Source organism: Coturnix japonica, chromosome 15 (genome assembly GCF_001577835.2).
Source record: "Coturnix japonica isolate 7356 chromosome 15, Coturnix japonica 2.1, whole genome shotgun sequence".
Classification (NCBI taxonomy): domain Eukaryota; kingdom Metazoa; phylum Chordata; class Aves; order Galliformes; family Phasianidae; genus Coturnix; species Coturnix japonica.
In genome coordinates this window covers 5813972-5837612 of record NC_029530.1, presented here as the reverse complement: position 1 = coordinate 5837612, position 23641 = coordinate 5813972, and the positions used below count along the sequence as shown (strand labels likewise).

The window sequence follows — 23641 nt, the reverse complement described above, 5'->3', positions numbered from 1 at the left end:
TTCAGCACTTAAAATACTCCCCACTGCTGCTCTAAAATGTAATGTTTATCCTTTCACACAAAATAAACTAGAGGGAAAAAAAAAAGTCAAATGGCATCTACCAGCAGAAAGGAGCTTCATTCCATTGGAGGAATTAAGGTAGAGCAGAGCTTTCATCTGTGATGGCACCTCTGTTCCAAAAAAAAGCCTGAGCATGGAAAAAAAGAGTTAGAGCTTCTGTTCAGAATCAAAGACCAAAAAAAGGTGCTCATTTAGATGTTAGCTTATGCTTCAAGTGTAACGTGCTTCAGAAGAAGCTTTACAAGCAGTCAAGAGAAGGTATAATTGACATTCAGGTCCAGGATGGATGCCTATACACAAGCAGAGAGCAGTTAGAAAGGTGTGGTCACTGTGTAAACACTGGGTAATCCTTGTTCTTCTTCTCCAGGACAAACTCAGCCTATAGACCTGATGACAAAATTTCCATGACTAAGTAGCTGTCAATTAAACACAATGTATAATTATTACATGCAATATGCCTGAGCTCTTCAGGCATATTTACTGGTGTTCCAAAGAGGATACATGTCTGGAATCAGTTTGATTGTGTTTGTCAGGTCCCTTTAGAGTGGTTGTGTAGTTTATTTATCCCTTCAGGCAAACCTGAAGAGGAAGCTAAAGCAAATGCAAATATACTGAAGGAAATGTACTTTGAAAGAAGTATCTATCAACCTCTCCCATTAAAAGGAAAACCCAATATTTAATCAAAGTCTTCTGTAATTTGCAAACTGGGTTCCATGGTCATTAATCCAAAGAGGATTATTGCTGACGGACTCGTTGCTTGATTTCAGTATTCTGGCAAAGCCAAAAGTACATTAAAAATTGATGTTGTCTTGCAGCCCACTACTGACTCACTATTTGCTGCAAGGGAAGAGCACGGAGAGGGATTTTACAAACCCTTGCATGACTTAGAACTGCTGGAGCAAGGGTTGTGAGACATGGAACATACCAGTTCGGTATGGATTCCTAATGAAAATTCAGTATACAATCACTAATAATAGCTAAAGCAACGTGTACCTTTGTAACAAAATGGTTAAATTCCTTCTTTATTCAGGGGTTATCCTTACAGAAAAATGCCACTTGGTAATGACAGAAATGCTGGCTTTGTGATAGAAAGGGAAGAGATGCTCCGTTGCAATGAGGTAAAAATGCCTTTGTTCAGGGATACACAGATAACTTCAGTTTAAAGTTCTAATTTAAATTTCCAGTGAGGAGATGGGGGAAAACACTTAGGAGTTTCTTATATTTGCAAGACCAGTGACAAATCTATTTAAAATAGGGCTGAGTTTATAGGAGAATAAGGAGTTCTTCACCAGCCCCATGTGAACTCATCATGCCTCTATTTTCAAGTTCCATATAGAAGTATACGTAACAATAAGGTACAACAGGTGCATGATCAGCTCAGATTCTAATGTATGTATGTATCATCATGCAATAGTCAAGTTTTACTTAGTGCAAAGCTCAAAGCAATAAAAGTGAAGCCTGAAATAAAAAACTGTTGTTTCATTAAACCTAAAATACAATTTGACTCTGCTATGCCAATGTATATGAGCTATCTGCATTAAATTGTGTTTAATTTAACTCTAGAACTATAGGGCCCAATTAAAAATAATGAGGCCTGTCTCCAACTGTCAGGCTCAATTAGAGATAATGGGAACTGATAGTTCCTGGAATAGATTCATTTTTGTCTGATAGACGAACTAGGGCAGGGGTCTTGGCAGGGGTCATTGGAATAGACCTGGCAACAAAACATGGGTCACTCAAGCTTAAGGAGACTTAAGGAACCTAGTTATTAAATAAGGAAGTAGGAAGTAAATCAAATCCAAAAGCACATGAATAACCCCAATAGATTCTCTTTTTTCCTGTTAAACATGCATATTTTGCAATTCATCTAATCATTAAGCTGCCCATTTTAAACCACAAAATATTTTAAACCACAGAAAGGCTAAAACAGACAAGATGAAAGAAAAACTAGAAAAATAAGGGCCCAACTTATTTAAGAGTGCAAGAGGATCAGTATTTCTCTAACGTGATGCTCCAGATATTTTACTAAAATGGCAAAGGATTTATTTTACCTAAATATTATGAAAACTAAAACCAGGAAGAAATATCTGGGGGTATTAGGAAACCCAGCTGTATTAATAGATGTTACTTATGATGAGCAGATTACTTCCTCTTCAGCCCCTGCAACAAACATAGGAAAAACTTGTCAGCTTCTGCTAAGCACTTCCAAAGATGTAATTGAACAGTCAGGCAAATTCAGAAACGCGCCTGTGAGGAATGAAGACATGTGTCCTTGAGGAAACATGAATGGATGATATGGCTCGTGACAACTTTTAGGCACTAGACAGTAGCTGTCATTTTAGATGAGTAATTAATCTTGAACCGAGAGGGAGATGTGGAGCACTGTTGGCTGTTTATTCGGCTAGAATGACAGCCAGTGTCTGTTAGCACCGCTTGTACCCTGCCTGGAATCCGTAACCTCTCTGAGGCAAAGCTTCCCTGTGCATCCATTGTCAACAGCAATGACTCTGAAGTTCGTGTTGGGCAATGCTGACGTGCTGTGCCTTGGCTTGCCTTTTGTTTCTCTGTGAAGACACTTTTTTAATCTAATGATATCTTTCTCAATGTCTAACGATGCTCGTGCTACGTGCTGCTGATGGCATTTTATCCTCTGTTCCCCTCCCCCTTACATGTATTGGCCTGCAAAGTCATGCTTTGCATTTTAAATCTGTTCTCTGGGACTCCCAAAGAAAGAAAGGAGGGTTGAACGTTTGAGCTTCCCCACAACACAACTTACTCTTTGTGCTGAAAGAATGTGCAAACGTATAATTGGACATGTTATTTTTCTTCATACTTCCCTTCTTGTATGTACCTTGAGAAAGGACTCTCTGCAGCCCCTGCAGAGCATCACATCACTAAAATAGTGTTACAAGCACCACAAAGTTTTGTTCTCTTCTCCCATTGTCTTTCCTTGGTTAAATGCAACCTCCTTGGCTTGGTCCATACTGCTCACTGATTATACTAGATGGGTATTAATACACACAAAGAGGATCCTTGGAGTCTCCCTCATGGCTATCTGCATCTATGTAACATCTGGAAGGACTGGGCGTAGATTTCAATTATCATCCTTAGTAGTGATATAGTGTTAAAAAACAAAAGTACATGTTTAGTAGAGTCTGAAATCTGCCCAGCTCGTGTCACACAGCACATGGGAAAACAGAAGTACTGAGATTCCGGAGCATTCTGTTATTTGTAGCAGTACGTGTCACCTGCACTTGACAGAACAGAGCACAAGAACCTCAGGAAGATGATTTTCCACAAGCAACACTTCATGTCAGTATATATATTATACATGTACATGTGTATATGTATATATGTATATGTGTATGTGTGTATATGTATATCTATATATGTATGTATACGTGCAACTTTATCCCACAGAAGCATTACTACCCACAATTATCGTGGTACCCCCCAGCTGGAAGAACCAGATGTTTTGTTCGCTTCGTTCTCAGTCGAGCTTTATGACTTTGGTCAATGCCAGGAGGTAAATTCTGTGAAATTCTCATCTCTCTCTGTCTCAATCTCATCTTGTGAGTCTCACTTTTCTTAAGTGTAACAATTAGGATTTGTGGAAGCAAGCCAAGCTGAATTCGTCTAATTACATTTTTCTTTCCTGTAAGGAAATTTCATTTCTTTTTCCTTCATTGCAGCAGCAAATTATCATGATATTCTTGCATTTCTATAGCCTCTTCTATCAAAGTCTCTGAAAAACTTATTAAAAAGCTAACGGAGCCCTAACATAGTAATAGCAGACTTTTATTATGCACTAAAAGACATTCTACAAACATGATGAAATTCCTTTGTTTTTAGAGCACACAAAAACATGCTTTGCAATTTAAGGAAGCCAATTTTTGATCACATTTCTATATTCATGGTTAAAATCTGAGCCCCGTGTGATAGAACAAATGGCTTCATACAATGGTGTACACCAAATAATGAAACCTTTATCAAAGATACAGACCTATATGCAAAACAAGACCGAAGCAAATCCTTCTGATTACTCCATATATTCAACTTCTAAGTTTCCTAGAGTGCTTTAAGATTTACTGAAGGCATTTGTAGTCATGAAGCACCAACCCTGACAGTGCTAGGTGTGCCAGTGCTACGAGTGTGACAAAATGACAGAAGGTGGGAAAAGCAGATTTAATGTCAGAACTCCACACTCACGTGAATCCGAATGATTTTCACTTCACCCAGTGGCACAGTGCCATGACGGAGAGTTGCTTCTTTTTCTAAAATCACATACACAGAAGAATACATGGTTTTAAATTCATGCATAGGAAACAGCTGAGATAATCCACAAGACTGGCAACCAGCAAAGGGAAGCGTGAATACATCAACCTTCCATTTGCCAAGTTGGCTAGGAATAGCATTCTGATGCTGAGTGAGAGAAAAGGAAATCAGATCTCCATGTGGTTGCAAAACAGTGCTACATGTTTACATAGCACTGAACTCAAGCAAAGCCAAGTGCCAACTGCTAGATTTCACACATCACACTCTACATGAAGGATAATTCTGTATATGGCTAATTCTGCCTCCCTGGTGAAACCAGAGATTCTTTTGACTTCGGTGGCCTGGACCAGACCCTTTGTTTTCAGTTTCACACTATCATCAGCCCACTGTAGCTTGATGCCATAATCCTACAGAGCTCAGTGTGCCTTCAGCAGGTGCACCTTCAGAATCAATTTCTATTGCTCCACAGAACCGCCCTTAATTTGGGATAAAAAGCGAGATGTTGCCATCACTTAAAGCTGAAGACTGTCAACACTAGAAAAACCAAACGTTTATCTTACAATGGCATCTGAAGAGGTTCTGAAATACAAAGAAACTCAGCAGGCAGTCGATGAATTCCCCCCCTGGCCCCACAAAAACATGACAGAGGAAAGAGAAGGAGACACATAATTCATTTTGAAGATACCGGAGGTTTTCTTTTTTTTTTGTTTTCCTGCTGAGTTGGTCTAGTTTGGAACAGGCTACACCAGAGCACATCGCAGTGCTGGGGCACTCCCCATCATCCATTTGGTCAGCTAGGTACTGTAGCACAAGCTGCCAAACAATTGGTTTGTTCTCTTGTGATAGTAACCCAGGAAACAAATCTATGATGACACTGTTACATGCATTCGTGAACTTCGTGGCCTTGTAGGTCACTGGACAAATCTCTCTAAACTGAACTGCTGACAGTTCTTTGCAGGGTTCCCCACAGGAAACTGAAGGTTAATTGACCATTCTTTCAAACCATGAAATGCTTTTGAAAATGTTAGTTTTAAGTCCCGTAGCCTAAAATCTGATGAAACAGCGTAACTGTGCTATAGTGTCTTGTAATTACAGGAAATTTAAAATTATGGTCAAGGAAAGTGCAGAAATGGCTTAATTAGATTCTGGAGTCACATAAACGTGAAATAGCACTCATCTAAATTGTGGTTTTTGTTTAGAACAGAGATGTTGAGGTAGCAGGACACCTGCCAGAGAAGCTGTTATAATAGAACTGACTTCTTCTTGATTATGTTAATTTGGTGATGGCCTTATTAAGAGGAAGACTCTTACATCTTTAGTCTTAGAACCTTAGAAAAAAATATGTACGTGTTTATCTCACATTGGATAATCTCACTGACCTCAGAGGAATTATCAGGGTTGGTTTCTGCAGGACTCTTCCACCTGGAAATTGACACTGGTGCAAACATCTGCAGAAATCCCAGCAAACACCCGAAGCTCATGAATAACTGAAATAAAAGCAGATTTGATTTTAGGAAGTGCAATACAAGTGACAAATCAGTTCCATGATCACTTAAGATTTGCAGAAGCGACAAAGAAAAGAGAAAGTGACTTCGTCCTGCAGAGGCTGAAGATTGAGCTGTGCCTCCAGCTGAGGCAGCAAACAGCCACTGAGAGACAGAGTTCCCAAAGGACCTGCATACACAACTTCATGTTCATTGCTTCAGTGACAAAACCCTGTGCATTTACAACACAAAAACAAGTACCTACAAAGGTTTCCATTCTTCTTCTTTTATCCCAACCTTTCACACTGACATACTTTCATCAAATAGCAAAGTTCTGGCAATATTACCTTCCACACACCCTGGTACTGATTGTCACACACAGCACAATATCTACAGATGATGGAATGGCACATGGAAGCAGTTTTAGCCTCAGTCCTAATTTTGATCATTTCTACAGTCTCATATTAGATCCTATGTCACTGAAAGTAACTATTTTGCTGGAGGCTAAGTAGATACATATGAAAGCTACATTTCTCAGAGATTACTCTCTTGTTAATGACATTTGGAGGGTTAAAATCTGCTAACAGGCTGTGATAAAGGCCACTGTGTTGGACATTTGTAGCAATGAAAAACACATCAGCCAACCAGAATTCTCTAATCGCAACATTTACTCCATAATATGGTGTATAACTGCACAATAACACTGTCTATAAACTATGTTTTGCCTCCAAATAGATACGTATCAAGGCAAAATATGGCTGTATTCACTCACAAAGATAAAATTGTGCTGTGCTTTGGTTTAAGTGGATAAATTATGAACATACTGTCAGTGTTTGTGTTTCCTAGCGGACTCGTTTTGTGATATTGCCAGCTCTTTAAATGCAGATAATAATGGCTCTGTATTCTATGTTACAGTGGCACGTAGAAGGCCCAGGTCCATCCTCTCAGCTGTCATTCGAAATACAGCAGGGAGATCATCTCGGCCTCAGAAAATCCTACCTTTCAAACGCATGGCTTCATTTAGCACCTTGGAGTAAACCTAAGATACATTGATGTACAAGAAAGAATTGCCAGCAGCAAAGCCATTTTAAAATGAGCAAGTCAGGCACCAGGACCTCCAGCACGTTTCCCTTACCTTAGCCATGAGGAAGGGCCTTTTTGTCCGTTACATCCATGCATGTAATCAGTGATTGTGCCTATTGTAAAACTCAGATTCACCATCTGTACGCTCCCAAGTGGGCAGACGAGTGCTAAAACCCCATCCCGATGGGATTAATCTGCAATTTCACACTAAATGATTTTTAAGGGTAATTTGTTACAATACAGTAATCTGAAAGAAATTTAAAAAGAAGAGGGGAAATAAGAAAGGAAAACGACAGCAAACGGTCGGTGTTTTTGCACTGTAATTAAAGGAGGAAGCTTGGAAAGTTCCTATGTTTAAATGGGTTTTATGGAATCCGCTTTGACATTAGTTTCATTTAGAGATGAAAAGGTCTTGGTAACTGCAATAGCTTTTTATTTACAGGGGAAAGAATACAAAACCATAGCCAGAATCTGTGCACTGAGCAGGGGATGGAGGATTAAATACTCATAACCTTGTTCAGGGACTGAGAAATTGCACAGTGAAGTTGCAGTTTGTCATGTAAATAGAATATTCCGGTGTTGTACGAGGAGGGATGAACTGTAAAAGCAGCCAGTAGATAAAGGAGGGCAAAATAATCCACTCTTTCACATAAAACAAAGCTGGATTTAGACATTCAAGGAGATTTCTCCTTTTTAAGAAGCACTGCCTGCTTAGCAGAGGGCAGTCATCTCCATCCACAGAATTATCTCCTCAAACCATTTCAGATGCTTGGCCGAGATGGAAGAAAACTGTGATCAGAAAACATGCCATGTGAGTGGTAAGAGACCGCAGGGTTGGGACACATCAATGTCCTTGCACTAAAATGATGATGTATTCACAAGGCTTTTCAGTCTTGTTGCATTCAATGCAGCTACTGTGGCACCCAGTTCAAGTGGGTCTGAGGTAGGAGAAACACTTTGATTTTAAAGCCTGGCCATGCAGAAGCCATGGAAGGCTTTGCAGAGTTATCCTAAATCTTGGCTTCTGAAGGTTCTGCAGCTCTCTCTTGTTATTTGTGACTTACTCACCTAAAGTAGACACGAGAGTGGGGAAAACAAAACCAAACCATTTAATGGTGACCTCACTTTGTAGCAAAATAAATTCAGTTCACCAAAACAAGTTTAGATGAGAATACACCAAAATTAAAGCTAATTTCAGGATAAACTCACAGACAAGAAAGTCAGTGCCTTTACAAAGTGAATTCCTTACTTCTCTTTGTAGTTTTCTTTCACTATCTGTTTGCTACAGACCAGAGAAGGAAAGAATTTAACTGTTGACCACTGTGTTATTTTAGAGCTCAGGTGTGAAAACTTCCTTCGTAACACTCAACCAGAACCTTTCTTGTCACAACTTGCAAAGTACAAAGTGTTTGCAGCACTATGCCCTTTATCCCTTCACATTTCACTTTAAGCTCCCCTAGTGATTAAGATGGCCATCAACCACCCTTCTGCTCCATACCCGTCATAATCCGGCGCGTGGCAGAGGTGTGCAAATCACCTGCGTGAGGGAAACAAATCCATCCATCAGGTGTGTTGCCACAAGGAAAGCAGCCAAGCAGAAAGTTCAACACAGCGACTCAGGGATAAATACTCAGAAGCTCTAAAAGAAACGTCATGTTTTAACTTTACCCCCTCCTACAAACATTAGGCTACAGGACTCAGAAGCTCTAAAAGAAACGTCATGTTTTACTTTTACCCCCTCCTACAAACATTAGGCTACAGGAATGCATTAAAGTCTCTAAGTGGCAACAAAAATGGCATGGAGTCTGTGGGAATACAAGAAAAGCTGTTATAAACAGCATGAGAACCAAGGACACCTCTGCAAGGAGAAGAAGAGTCTCACAGCTCTGATATTGGATATGTGCCTGCATGGACAGCTGAAAAGTGTTTTGTAGAATGCTTTGTTGACATCTCTTCAAGATTCAGCTGCTCCAGGATAAGTAGAAACGGCTTAGAGTGGAGATGGGATGAAGGCAGGCTGTGGTTGCACTGAGGGCGCTGAGGCAGCGGCCCATGTTACCTCACAGCGGCGGCCTCACGGCGCCTCCTCGCGGGGCTCCCTCGCGCCTCAGCGGGCATCTCCCGGGCGGCTTCCCGGGCTCGTTCGGGGGTTGGCGGCTACGGCGGGTCGAGCGGCGGGGAAAAGCGGGGCCGGCATCGGGCGGGGCGAGCCCGGCAAAGGGCTGTGCTGCCCTTAGAGATTTCATTCTCCTTTCCACACACACAAACAAACCCGCCGTACGTTTGAATACCCCCCCACCCTCACCCCCCTTCCTCCTCCTCTTTCCCCCCCCTCCTCTCTTCTCCCTCCTCCTTTTTTATTTTATTCTAATTTATTTATTTTTTTTTTTAACCCTCTGGAAAGTTGCGAGAAGTTCATCTGGTGCTTCATTGGTGCTTCATTTTTTTTTTTCTTTTTTTTTTTTTTTTCTCGTCACGATCCTCTCCCTCAGTGGGGAGGGGGATAAGGGGAGGTGTGATTGAAGGGGGGCTGTAAGGAAACCCGGCCCTGCCCCGGCCCTGACCCCCCCCCTGGCCGCGCATGCTCCAGGCTGGACAGCTCCTGAGAGGGAAATTTAAACTGCGGGCAGTAGGACGGCCCTGCCGCAGCACCGACGGGAGCTCCGGCCCCGCACGGCCCCGCTCCCAACCTCCCAACAGCCCGACGAGCACCGAGCCGTCCCACTGAAGGGGGGAGAAGCAACGCCGGGCCCTGAGGGCCGCCAGGTTGGTGGGTGTGGGTTTGGGGCTTGGATTTTTGTTCGTCCCTTCCCCTTGCTGAAGTGCTGGATAGCTACTGCATGAGTGCCTATAAATGTTTTCCTACTAATAACCCCCTCCCATCCCCCCCTTTTTAATTTTCTTAGTTTAATTTTTAATTTTGTTTTGTTTTCTTTTTGCTAAAGGAGATGATAGAGAGCGATCTGCCATCCATGATGTCAGGACTCATCCGGAGCTCAGGGCACAGCCAGCACGCTGCCCAGGAGTACAGGTGAGGGGCTTTATGGTGGAGAACCACACAGCACCACCAAAACCTGCTGATTGATGGCACACAAACGGTTCTCATCATTTCCTTATGCAAAAGGATGGAAATCCTGTTCTAAAAAGTCAGCTGTGTCATTTCTTTTGCTCCTCTTTTCTTGCTCTTCTTGAGCTGAACAAAGCGGTGCCCAGTTATAACTCATTGCTTACTTAGATTGATTCCTGTTTAAAGTATTTAGATCCTAAGCCATATTGGTTAAATGCACCTTTCAAGCCACGGGCTGACCTCCCACCCTCTGTCTTATGTATGAGTGTTGCTGGACAACATATACATCAATTATTGTTAATTCATGATTACCTAAAGCTTTCCTTTCAGGTCACATTTTGCATTATTGTGCAAAGACTAAATCTTGAAGCACCAGATAAATTTTTCATTAAGACAAGCAAGTACATACATAGTCCTCCAAAGCACTAGTTATATCTCTATCTATCTATCTATCTATCTATCTATCTATCTATCTATCTATCTATCTGAAGTATTATCTCTACTAATATTAGTGAGAGCAAATCTGGTTTTGCCAACAGCCTCTGACAGTTTGTCTATACCAATACACATCTTCCATCATGCAAAACCATTGTTAGAAGTCATGGGATAGTTCTGCATGAATTACAGTGCGCTGGGTTAAGTTAGGTTACATCTTGTCACATGATGCCAAGCGCCAAGAAAACCATAACGACACGATCTGGCTCTCACACAAAAAAATCTCCTTTTCCTACTTTTTGTTGCTGTTTTCAAATGAGGAATGAGAGATTCTCTCCTCCCTCCCAGCCTGAGGTTGTTTTCACACATTTCTGTGGGTAACAGCGCTCAGCCGCAGGTATTCTTCTATCAGCCTCTCTCTATTCAAAATGCAAACACTGCGCTACAGCCCCTCGCAGCTCAACAAGTGATTTGTTATACCCTCCGCAGCCACTGCGGAAGAAGGGTTGTGAAACTCTGTTTTGCTGTTTATTAAAGCATTCTTTGCTCCAGACATTTTGTTGGCTATGTAAATATTTACAAAGAAATATTTGGTATTTAATGAGGGGTGTGTATGAGAGAGGTTGTTGGGTACTTACGTTTAAGTCTGTATCGGTGCCCTGAAGAGCTCACCACCTTAACAAAGACCATTATTATGGGGAGAATTATTCTTTAACTCATTAAAAAAAAACCTTTTTTTCCCCCCCTTGAGATGAACAGAATTTATCTTAGCACCAATAAAGGAACTGTAAGAGTTTCTCCTTTATTGGGAAGTCAGCTCCTTTTAAAAACTACTTTTAATCTTTGTTAAACATTTTGAACTCAAAGATCGGAGTTTTCTGAAGTTTTTAACCCGTTTGTGATTTCTTTAATGCAGCTTTAAAATGAATTATTTGACCTTGTTTAATAGTGGCGAATTCTGATAAAAATGCATAAAATCTGAACTGCACCATAAATGCAGAGCAGTATTTGTCCTACTTCATGAGAAAACACTTTGGATTATGTAAAAGAAAATCTTTTAGACTGAATGATTTTAAGAAAAGAATAGACCTGTCAAATTCTATCAGCTCTGTTTACTCTCCTGCTGTCACCACAGTCCAAGACTGGAACCCACAGTCCTGAGTGCTCCATGGGGGAGCATCAAGGCTCCGCAAAATGGGGAATGGCCTCCAATTAGTGAGTGGGAGGCTGGGTCTGGGCTGAGAATACTCTTCTGTCTCACTTGGAATCTTTCAATTGGGCAATTGGACTTAGAGGAGAGCAGGCTTTCCTGGGAGGCTACAGCAGAAAATGCTGAAAAGGGGGGAGAGTGTGTGTGTGTGTGTGTGTGTGTGCATGTGAGCTGGGGATCAAAGCAGTACATACCTATCAGTTTTCATGCATGTATGTATAGATCTCGAAATGACTGATTTTTAAATTAAAAAAAAGAAAAAGAAATAAGAGGAAAAAATGATAAATTTTAGCAGACATCAGAATTCTCTGCATCTAAAGCATCTGCAGCAAATCTGATGTAGAGTAGTTAGGAGGATTAAGCTGCTGTGCAAAGACCTGGACTGTTGGCACCTTGATAAAATTATCTTGGGCAACCATCTCTTCTGTGAGGTATAAAACATCATATTGTCTGGGAATGATTAGAGCCAGCACTTCTCTGGGGCTGTCACTGCCAGGCTACCAATGCAAAGTAAAGCTTTGTATTAGCTAAAAAGTGACTCTATCACTTTCCCAAGGAAAACACTGCTACCTTCAGTATTTCATTGCAGTGACAAGTATTGCTGATAATCTCATTTTACATTTCAGGGGATAAAGGCAGAGAATCATAACACTGGGATTTTTAAACTATTGAGACTTCAACGCTTGGCTAATTATAAAGAATAACTGAATATTGTGTGGCAGTGTAAATATTTTTATGTTGAATCAGTGTACGTGCTTACCTTGCAGTGGTGCTCCTGTGTTGTTTCAGCACAAAGCTATGTAAGCTATAGGAGCCCACTCAAAGACTTCTAAACCAATGGAGAGCTCCCATAATCTTCAGTAGGCTTGGAGCTGGCCCTTGAATTATTTGCCTTGTGAAAGCTTCAAGCAATATTGAATAGAAGTAATATAAGGAATACTGACATTTACAATCTGTTTTCTTGGAGTTTAGTTTCGCTGAACATTAATAACTGGTGCGAGAGAAGTAAAAGATCTATTGCAATGCATACAAGTGCAGAATTGGATTTAACATGGAAACCTTTAGGATTTGAAAGCCCCAGTGAGGCAGATGAAAGGAAAATAACAGATTTACAGTAGCTTACTTTTGACTTGGCAAAGGTAGGCTTGGACTTGAGTATAAAGTATTCAATATGTTAGCAGACTGTATTCCTCTTCTTCCCATTTTAATCATCTCTTTGATCCTTCAATACAGTGGTCAATATTGAGCTGATCAGATAGTCTAATTCTGTTTTTTTCCTGTATCCTTGAATTTCTACAAGCACAGTTGTCATGGTTTGATGTTTGGCATCAAACTATGCTTTAAAAGCATGGGGTTTTTTTTGGTTAAGCTGACCTTTAGTTCATGTCCTGAACAGTTATGGTTTTACTTTCTCTAACCATTGATTCAGCGACTACTTAATCCTGGCAGCAAATCCCATAAGCCTTGGATTGTCATGTCCACAGTCCTCATGGACAACCAACACATAACCACTACATTCCCTATGTTCTAGACACGACTGCTTTACAGTGGCAAAAACGGTGGACAGCCTTTATCTTTTATGGCACTCGGGACATTTCAGCTCTCCTAAGTGGAAGTCTCATAGCTGGTTTTGGAGCAAACTACAGTTGGGTGTTTTCCACAGTCAATCCTGTGGATAGATGGAGGCTGGGGGTTTGCATGAAGTAAATTTCTGCAGACAAAAGGTTACAAATGCATAACTAACAACACCGTAATTGTTCCTGAAGAAAATGTCAGTGTCCATTCCCTTGACACCATGTGTGTCTGACAGGGAGTGAGATAATGACTCGATGTGTCGGAGGAATTTCATCACAGGACTTGCTTCATTCTTTCAAAAAAATGTGAGAAACCTCCTAGGAATCAGTCAAACTCAGGCCGCAGTGGATTGATTTAAGTGGATTAGCTCAACTGTTTCCTATGCAGTTCCTGAAATGTGCTAATCAGTATTAATAAAAAAAGAAATAGTGGCCCTTGCTTCTCAAATTGTCTTGCAGAGCTGGGGAGGACTGCTTGGTAGCAGGGCAGTACCTAGCAAGATTCTGAGGCTATTCTGTTTCCAGTGAAACCAGAACTGAGCTCCTGTGTTACCTCATAAAAGGTGCTTGACCTTCAGCTCAAGACAAGGAAGCAAAAAACTTGCATTATTTTTTTCATCGTTCTTGGGAGAAACCTCACGTGCTCAGGGCTCACCGCTCTTGTTTTGCCCATTGAACACATCTCGCCTTTGCAGAAAGCACAGCACAACTCCTGCAAGGGAGAAAGGTCTCACAACAGTGCAAATCACAGCATATTTCATGTCCCTTTTACACTGGATTAACTATCTGCACAGGATCCAAGGCAAGTAAATCAGTACAATGCTAATGAATAGCAGTTGAAGCAACGTTAAAGGAAAAAATAGCTTCCCCGGTAGGCAACAATACTGACTTTCACACAAAACATTCACGTAGCACCAGATACTTCAACACATTTTTGCATTAAGAAGAAACTTATTTTGACGTTAGTCACAGCTCTTCTTTTTCCAACAAAGCATTCTGTAGATGAAGGTACGGGCTGCATCTGGGAAATCTTAACCTACAGGAAGAAAGAGTGATTGCGTGGGTGAAGCAGAGCAAGGAGTGAGCCCTGTATTCAGTGCTGACACTGCTGCTCACTTCCTGTTGGGCTTAAGCAAATCATGTAGGTCACTTGTAATTCAGTTTCCCTTCATCCCATACCAAAATGAGGTAACGGGGTGTTGTGAAACTCCGAGCTGAGATGTATAAAAGTCTCCTACAGCGCATCTATGACTGGTTCTTTTAGAGCAGAAATATCTTTGCAGAAGGTTTTGGGAGAATTATCTTCTCTTCTGAGCCATGGTGTTATGAAAAGGAGAAGACCAACACCTGTCAGGGTAATTATTTGCTTTTTCCTCACTTGCTTTGGTTTACCTTACCCAAAGTTTCCTGAGCTGTAGTTGAGGTGGGATGTTCTGGTTATTCCTGGACAGCTGCCTAATTTCTTCTTTTCAGCAAGGCCAGAAATGACTAAAAACCTGAAGACAGGGAAGAGAAAGGCAGGCTGGGCACTTGGGAATAGAGGGGTAGAGTGGTTTCAAAAAGCAGAGTGGAATTGCAGACCAAAAGCAGCAGTGAAAGCAGCTGGCACAGGAGCAAGGAGAAAAGGGAGTGATGGCTGTGGAGGGTGGAAAACAGTGCAGGGAAGGGGGAAGATGGGAAGAGCAGAACAGTCAGAGTGAAGAACAAAAGGAGACAGGTTGACTCAGTAAAACAGAATAATTCTCACCATGGAGAACAAAACATTACTGTTTTCCTTGTGTTGCTTTACGTATCAGAAAGCGCCGCGCTTGTTCTGAGGCCATTACGTAACCCCAGACAAAAGAAAACAGCTTCTCAGAACCACTTCAAGAGAAAGTTTTTGTAGGATTCTTCTTGTTCAATCATCGCTCTCTGGATGAACCATTGCAAGCAGCTAATTAAGAATCTATCACTGCTGACTGCCTCTGCTTGAAGCTGCATTACTTATGCTCCAGTGTCACTGCTGGCAGGGAGAATGAAAGTTTTCCATTGAGAGACATTAGAACACTATGGTTGAAGTTGAATATGTCAAATACAGCCACAGTGTTTTGGTCTGGGTTTGTTTAGAACAGTGGCAATGCTGAGTTGCTGCCACGCTCTAATCCCTTTGCACCAGACTCACCCTGCAACATCAACCAGTTTGAGTGCTTTGCATCTTTTAGAGTCCTCTGAAGACACAATACTTACAGAAATATGTCACTTTACATACAGCATTATAAACTGGAACTCTCGGTTATTGGCTAAACTACCTAGAGAGAAAATATTTTAAGGCATACTTGTCATTGCCAGGCTTTTCTTTAGCCTCAGCAGAGGAGTTTGGAAGGCTGTTCTATAACACCATAGAAGAGATGGATGCTGTGTTCTCCACTGTCAAGTTCCTCATGCACCAGAGTTTGCAGGTGTAGAAGTGGCCTGATCACCCTGACAGCAGTTCCTGCAGCAATGAACTGCATTAGATTCAGCTCAGTAGATCCAGCTCATTGTGGGGGAAGATGGTGAGGTTAGATTTACAAATGTAGATCCAAATTCAGTTCTGCCATTCCAGGCTCCTGTGTCTCCTATCTGTGTCAGTGCTCTGCTAACAGACTCAAGTGATCTTGGTCATACGTACAACCAATGCAAGAGTCCAGTTCCCCAGTGACTGCTGGCAGGAAGGTCTATAAGCTCTGCATAAGGGGATTCCTTTCCATGTTATCCATCCAGATTCAAGTAAACCTCGTGCAGCTCGGCCAGTGGCCAAGCTCTGTTGGAACTTATCTCAAGTGGATGAATATTCTGGGCAACGTACAACAGAGCAGATAGCAAAGACTAACGTTATACTGAGCACTTCTATATCACATACTGTAGATCCCTGGGTGCTTTTCAAACAAGATACACATAGAGCTGGGGCATAAATCTTCTACATCACGTGGGTTCTTACTAATGCACTTACCTTTCTAGGGTAAAAACACACAGACACAGCTTTTTTTTCCTGCAGAGGGTTGAAAGGAGAAGGATAAAAATGGAATTGCATCATTCCACCACACCTTTAAAAGATAATATTATGTTTGTAACATCTTTGGTGCAATTGGAACCTTCCTGCATAGGGTGTAGGAGTTCAGCTTACGTACCAGGCTGCCCTGGGGAATGTGCAGCTGGGGACATTTTCAGCAGCGTGCATTAATTATAGCGTATCACTATTTATCTCATTTACATGCATTGAAAGGAAATGGCTGCTTTTACTACAGTGCCCCATTGTGCCAGGGGCTGTGAACACCCATCTACAGGGAGGATCTTTGACTCCTGAAGTTTACCCTGAAATGTGAGACAGAAAGGATGGTGGAGGGGAGTGGAATCTAAGCACATGATATTACAGTGTGTATTTATGCATTAGGAGTTGGCCTGGCCACAGGAGCTTTTGCAGGTCAGAAAGGTTGAACCCTATGACGATACAATGCTAGGTATTACTGTATTACTCTCTTTCCAGAGTGAATTAGATGAGCATTTTGCAGTAAAGGCAGTGAGGCGCTGGCATGGGTTGACCATAGAGATGGTGGTGCTCCATCCCTGCAGACACCCACAGTCAGGGGATGGGGCTGTGAGCACTGATGGAGCTGTGGGTGTCCCTATGCACTGCACTGCAGGCCAGACAGCCTTTGGGTCTCCCTTCCAACTCAAACTGTCCTATGAGGGATCTGCATGTCTACACACTTGGATAGCACCCAGTCTTCCAGAGCAGATCACCACTCCTATGCACATCTGGGAAGCTCTATGTGAGCTTATCCTCCACTAGGATAAACAGGGACATTTTCTCCCCTAAAAGGCACCCAGGGAAGGCTGCTGCACAACCCCAGTCTCACTGCAGGGAGATGCTCAGAGATGCAGAGGGCATGTGGAGGATTCATGGGCTGACAGGAGGCGTGTGCGGTGGGTGCTGACCCTCACCGCCCATCTGACCCCACTGTTTGTTGAGGGAGCTGACTTGTCTGGGAGGACTGGCAGGGACCGGGGTGCCAGATGGCATGTGTATGTGTGTTGTGTGTCGGCTGTCATTCAGCCAGATTAATGTGGAGTTGGTAAAAAAGGAGGAGTGGGGGAAAAAAAAACAATTAAGCAAGAATCCCAAAAACAATTAAGGCCACGTGCCACTGGGCAACAGTCGTTTGCTCCACAATGGGTTATCGGCTCACAATGAATGGGCCCAACTGTTGCAAACGACATGAGCCTGCCCAGTTTTCAAATCATTTAATGCTCTTGTTTTCTTCCAATCCAGCCAATCTCTGGGCCAGGAGAGTGGTCACCTGATAGCCTTTTTTCTGTATTTAAGTCCCAGGCCTTACAAAATAACTGAACAGTGGTAACCATGGCAATGCTAATTATTGCACTTTAACTACAGTACAAGAAAGAAAACAGGGTAGGCTGGGAGAGAGATGTGAAGATGTTTCTGGCCGGGATTTTAGCTTTTGGCTCCTGCTCGTGGCTTTTTCTTTTCCCTCCTCCATCTCAAAGCCTTTTTACAAACAAACAAATTACATTCTTCTTTAAGGATTTCCCAGATAACAATTTCAGGGACTTTTGCTGTTTGTTTCAGGGAGTCACAAATAGAGGAGCTGAATGCAGCAGGGCTGCCAGGCTCTGGAGTTCTGGCTTGTTCTTTTGAGCTGCCATGGAATCATATGGAACATGAAAGGTGTTTTTTAGCAAGAGACCAGATTTCTTTAAGACTCCTGCATCGTTATCTAGCAATAAGCACGCAATAGTGCCACACAGCTGGCTTTAATACATGTATGGGAGAGAACTGTTTCTAAACTCCATGGTTCCTTGTTAATTATCAGTAACTTCCTATCTCTGAATGGAAAAGATCAATGGTTCATTCTGTGAAATTTCACGTATGCACCCACCAATGGGATGTACAAGGGCTGGGAAAAGCTCTCCCCAGGTGTTAAAGCCAGCAGCAAACCGGGGAGGATCTGGACACAGAAACCTTTCCAGGCCAGCTGCTCACTGCCTTTTAATGTTAATGCGAATTCGTCAGGTTAAAAGTCCTGACAGATTTCTTCTACTTTAAGGCCATACAATTACAGATCTCTGACAAAAGTGAAAATGACAGATCAGTTTAGGTTTTGTTTCTGGGCAGTTTCTCTTCCAGGTTCCCATGCCTTCTTCCTCTACAAATACTGCACAAAATGTTTTCTTAACTAAAACATTTCCAATTGTACAAAGGAACACATGATTCAAAAGCAAAGGATGTCAGTAACTGGCCAGCTGTGAAACAAAAGGTCACATCTGAACTCTGCAAGCAGAATTCCAGCCTGATGTGTTTCCCTGCTGACCTCATGAGTGCAAGCAACCCAGACATCTCCCTTTCTTACTAGGGTCAGTTTTGCAGCATCTCCACTCTTTTCTAACCTCTCGTGCTGTTCTGCAGGCTCTTAGCTTCCGACCCCTCCCAGCTGAGCGAAGATGACCTCCCCAGTGACTTGCAGTCCTTGTCGTGGCTGACATCTGTTGATGTTCCTCGGTTACAACAGATGGCCAGTGGAAGAATGGATTTTGGCCTTGGTGCCCAGAATGCAATGCTACAACAGACAGGTAAACTGTTAGGATGGTAAATAACTGCTATTTAAATGATACAGCCTACTGCCCCTTTCACTTCCCTCCACACACTCCAGCTTTCCTAGTAGTAGGTTTGTTTTAGGTACATTACTTTTCACTTCCTGACAGAAGACCTGGAGCCCATCATCTTCTGATACCACTGATCTATGTCTTTCACTTCAGAGGCAGAGTCCTAGCAGTCACAGCAGCAACCTTAGGATCCAGCAGACTGCTCTGCCCATTGTAGTTGCCAATGCCATGTGTGAAACTGGGCCTAGGTATTTAATACTTGTATTTCAGAGGTTTTCAACAGCTTGGAAATTAGGTAATTAATCTTTCTTGTTTGTTTCAACACTGATAAAACTAAGAGTATCTTATTTACCCCATACCTGTTTGCTTCATGCAGACTTGCAGCATCTGTTCATTGAACGCCTTTCTTTTCTTTGTGAACATCCTTCAGGCAAACACACTTGTTCCCCAAGGCATTCTGCAGAGCAAGCTCAGCGTATCATCTTGCTTGTTTTAGAGCAGAAATCCGTCTGGAGTATAGAGAGCTCTGAATTTGTGTTTTGTTTCTGGATTGGAGTTGTTTTTCCTTTTGTAAGATTCTGTGTCCATACCAGCGCTGAGGACTGTTAAACAGCTGTTATCTTCCAGTCTCTATGTAACAAGTTTTAGACATGAAGTCATCCTTGCAATCTGTGAAAGGTTCAGAGTTCTTTTGGGATGGAAAGCCATAGATGTGATTAACCACACCACACTTAGCTGTGTTCAACAGCATCTATTACCAATAACCATCAGCTCTCTTTTCTGAAGCATACTTCCACTTTTCTTACATTTGCTTTTTCAAAACAGGTCCTGTGGCAAGCAATATTCACTCCACAGGATCACCTGGAGCAATGATTCATGTCCAGGCCAGCCTGCCACAGGGAGTCCTGGGACTGAATTCTATTTCATCACATGGAACAAACGTAAGAGCAACCCTTGCAACACTTCTTAGGAAAAGATGTTGGTAATCTGAAGACTGACACATCTGTTGTCTGTGTCCCTGCAGATAAGCCAGTACTCTGTAGGTGGCCAGCCCTCTCCTAGTTTACAGACACAGCAGCAGCTCTTCCCTCCTCATCCACAGCAAGTGTTTGCCATAGCCCAGAGTACACAACAGGTACTGTTATTTACTTGTGGTCCATGTCTCAGAGTGTCTTCTAAGATCATCTCTAGAACTCTTTCAAAAGAAAAAGCCCTAAGCCTACATACAGTCATGGACAGTCTTCTTTTCCTTTCCATACAGTGTAACCCAGCAGCGATCTACAACACATCGTATGGCACCCAGCCACATTATCCTCAGCCACGCCTGGCTCCTCACTCTGCCCAAGAACTGCATCCAAAGCATTACCCCAAGCCCATCTATTCATACAGGTGAGTAGATACCAGCAGAGCCTGCTTTGGGATGACTTTACTATAGGTGTGACAGCGCAAGAACATTCGATTCCTTTTGAAGGGAACACAAATCCATTCACCCACCCAAGAGTTATGTGGAAACTGCCTCTGGGGGGTAGCAGGAATGAACAAGCACAAGCAAACTGTTCCTGGTCATCAGCATAAAGGTAGAAAAACAGCACAGGGAAGTAAAATCTGCAGGATCAGAGAGTGTCATCTGAGCACTTGAAAACTCACTGACTATAGATATAGGGGGAATCCCGTGCTCAGCCAGGTGTTCATATTGGAACAGAGATGGAGCTGAGATTGCTAGACCAGAAGACAACCTGATGTATGAAACCTGCTGCATATGCAACCCGTTGTTAAATGTTTCTCTGTCCTCTAGTTGCTTAATTGCAATGGCACTGAAGAACAGCAAGACAGGCAGTCTCCCCGTGAGTGAGATCTACAGCTTCATGAAGGAGCACTTTCCCTACTTCAAGGTATGCGTACGGCTGGGAGTAGAACATCACTTACTTTGCTCTCAGTGTATTTCTCTGACATCTTCCTGTGTCTTTCAGACAGCCCCCGATGGCTGGAAAAACTCCGTGCGTCATAACCTGTCCCTGAATAAGTGCTTTGAGAAGGTGGAGAACAAGATGAGCGGCACCTCTCGCAAGGGATGCCTGTGGGCTCTCAATCCTGCCAAGATTGACAAAATGGAAGAGGAGATGCAGAAGTGGAAGCGGAAGGACTTAGCTGCCATTCACAGAAGCATGGCTAACCCAGGTAGGGCTTATATTATTATTGTGTTAAAAATGTCTGTTTGGCCAGGAATACATGAATTAAAAAACAAACTATAAGTTTTGCAGAACAGAGCTGGCTTTGCACAGAGCTCTTGGGCCTTCCAGCAACCTCTGCCTTAAACTTGCACAGCCAAAATGGTATCCAAGCACTGCACTGAATTGGGTCACTACTGCTGCAGAGACGGAAACCCTCAGCATAAACTGGTCCCCACATTCTAGATGATTATCATCACCTGCATGCTAACTAACTTATCTAGCACATCCAAGGCCTAATGAAGAGTTACACTGCCTCCAGTGTAAGCATTTATAGTGGCAGTTCTTAACATTGGCTTTTTTTTGGCTCATTGCTCTGCAAAACTCCTTATTAAGACTCTCACTGTTACCTACAAAAGCACATGCTTGTTTTTGAAGCTTTCAGCAGCTCAGCGTTGGCAAAATCAACGCAGTTTTGCTGTCAATTCTCTAATACACAATCTGATAAATAACATTATCCTTTACTTAAAAACAATGGTGCCACTGAAACTGCCAGGAGGCTCTCGTGTGAATCTTACCTGGAAACAAACAGAATTCAAAGTGTTGCTGCCTGCAGGAGACCTTCCAATGATGCTGCCCACGCTGTGCAAACTTCATGTGACCACTATTTCCTTTTAGCTGTGTTAGTCAACTTCCATAGTAACCCCTAGGGCATGGGTTGGGTGCAGGGAAGTAGATCGTGCTTTTTTGCTCTTTGAACAGCCAGTTTGCACTGTCAGAGCTTGCCTTCCGTGCTGCTCCTCACACAGTCACAGGTGCTGCTTGCCTTCTAGGTTTTATTACAGAAGTGCAAAGCTGTGCTCACAAGTGAAATGAATGAAATGCTTTGATAGGAACCTACTTGAACAAATGGGTTAAACTTCCTCTTTTCTTCCTTGGGAACGGGCACTGCACACACAGAGGAGCTGGACAAGCTGATTACCGACAGACCTGAGAACTGCAGGCGCTCCAGTAAACAGGCAGAACCCGAGATCCCTACCCTGAACCACATGGCAGCAGCCCAAGGCCGAATCTCCATCTCCCAGCTGCAGCCCCAACCCATCATGACACTCTCGCTGCAGTCTGTCCCTCTGCATCACCAGATCCAGACCCAGGCTCGCATCGCACCGGACTCCCCAGCACCTGCACAGACACCTCCTCTCCACACTCTGCCTGACATCAGCCACAGCCCTCTGCCCCACCACCCCATGGGCCGTGCCCCTCCCGACTACCTGAACATGACCACAGACATGAACACAGAGGTGGATACTCTGGACCCAAGCATTATGGATTTTGCATTGCAAGGTATAGGAGAAGGAAGCTGGGGGAGTGGAGGGCAGGATTTGTACGATTGTGTCGTTGCTGAATATATATCCAAGGGCTTCAGCAGGACTCACTGGGATGGAATTAACTGAGATGAAATCTTGTGCTGGGTGCTGGCCTCTGCAGCTTGTCTTCCCCAGCCTTCCTCATTGCATTTCTACCCTGTACCAGGTAGGAAAGCAAGCTACCTTCATGGTTCAAGTTCAGGCACTGCAGTAGATATAAATAGACGTGTCCACCTAAAGGTCTGGGACACCACACCTCTCCATCCCTCCGAAACCATAGCTCTACTTATGCCCTGGTTTCTCCCATTTGTAAATCTTTGGCTTATGGAGATCCTTAGCGTGATCCATGTGTTTCTTTCTGGTCAGCACATGATAGCAGCTATCCAGGAAGGACTGGATTGCTGAAGCCCATAGGGCTGTGGGGGATGAGTCACTTGCTGCCTTTGCACTCTGGATCTGCAAACTGTGCTGTTTCTAAGCAGCACCTAAAACCCTTTAGTTAAGGACTGATTTCCCCCCCCAGCCCGCAGTGCCTGAATAAGGTTGGATGTGTTGCTGTGACTGGAATTTAATCTTTTAAAGGTAACATATGGGAGGAAATGAAAGATGACAGCTTCAGCCTTGACACCCTGGGTGCCTTCAGCAACTCACCCCTGCACCTCTCGGACTGTGACCTGGGCACTCCCGGCCTCACCCCCATCTCCAGTGGCAGCGATCACTCCCTGTCAGACTTTCAGGTCACAGGCCTTTATACCACTTACACCCCCGTGGACAACGTAGCAGCAACTCAGTACATGAACCCTCAAGGCAACAAACCCATCGCTCTGCTCTGAATGCTGCACCGTTCCATGGACCTTGAATTCAGGGGGCCAGTTTCTCCCAGCCCTTCAAATCCAACCTGAAAGCAATAAAACAGCTCCTCCTGCAGACACTTGGAAGGTGTTGGCTGTTTACTGGGACACAGCACGCGATGCCAAAATAATTCAAAACCGGTACCCATGGAGTTCTACTCTACCTTTATCCATGCCAGGACTGAGGTTGGATGGCTGTGTTGCAGGGCTGGTGAGCTCTTAATGACTTGGAAGGCGTCAGTCAGTAGGAACTTAATGGAGCTGAGCTGAAAATTAATCCAGTTAAGGAGAAGGCATTTTCTTGATGTTATAATCTGGACTCACTTGTTGATGTTGTTCTGTTGTCACGCACACAGAGACCAACGCAACTCAATGGTTGGATCAGCACTGAGTTCGTGTCCATAGGGGTTGATCTCGGACCACA

General features: G+C 43.1%; 2 protein-coding genes across 4 annotated transcripts in view; one reads left to right on the top strand and one right to left on the bottom strand.

The window, feature by feature from the left end:
- MYO1H (myosin IH) overlaps nucleotides 1–5932 on the bottom strand; it is a 34275-nt gene extending 28343 nt beyond the window's left edge. The window contains exons 1-2 of one of the 2 annotated variants that reach the window (XM_015878508.2): nucleotides 5715–5932; nucleotides 4270–4334 (exon numbers count right to left, since the gene is read on the bottom strand). The gene's annotated coding sequence lies outside the window, so the exon portion shown is untranslated. Of the gene's footprint in view, nucleotides 1–101; nucleotides 189–4269; nucleotides 4335–5714 lie in introns of those variants that run through there. The other variant, XM_032447892.1, reaches the window with a different exon arrangement.
- Nucleotides 5933–9409: 3477 nt separating this feature from the next.
- Nucleotides 9410–23295, top strand: FOXN4 (forkhead box N4). Of its 2 annotated transcripts, XM_015878439.2 has the most exons (10): nucleotides 9410–9668; nucleotides 9848–9933; nucleotides 18635–18798; nucleotides 19657–19772; nucleotides 19856–19966; nucleotides 20093–20220; nucleotides 20627–20723; nucleotides 20802–21009; nucleotides 21960–22343; nucleotides 22949–23295. In XM_015878439.2, exons 2-10 carry the CDS (start codon nucleotides 9851–9853, stop codon nucleotides 23197–23199), a joined length of 1542 nt encoding a protein of 513 aa, XP_015733925.1. In that variant the 5' UTR covers nucleotides 9410–9668; nucleotides 9848–9850; the 3' UTR covers nucleotides 23200–23295. The 2 variants fall into 2 exon arrangements, with proteins under 2 accessions (XP_015733925.1, XP_015733924.1); XM_015878438.2 differs by lacking the exons at nucleotides 9410–9668; nucleotides 9848–9933 and adding an exon at nucleotides 13715–13990.
- The last annotated feature ends 346 nt before the right edge of the window (nucleotides 23296–23641 follow it).

Excerpts from the sequence above, each read along its gene's own strand:
- FOXN4 (XM_015878439.2), top strand. The coding sequence starts at position 9,851 with ATGATAGAGAGCGATCTGCCATCCATGATGTCAGGACTCATCCGGAGC. Across the intron at positions 9,934-18,634 it reads CACGCTGCCCAGGAGTACAG|GCTCTTAGCTTCCGACCCCT; the intron begins GTGAGGGGCTTT and ends GCTGTTCTGCAG. Across the intron at positions 19,773-19,855 it reads TTTCATCACATGGAACAAAC|ATAAGCCAGTACTCTGTAGG; the intron begins GTAAGAGCAACC and ends GTGTCCCTGCAG.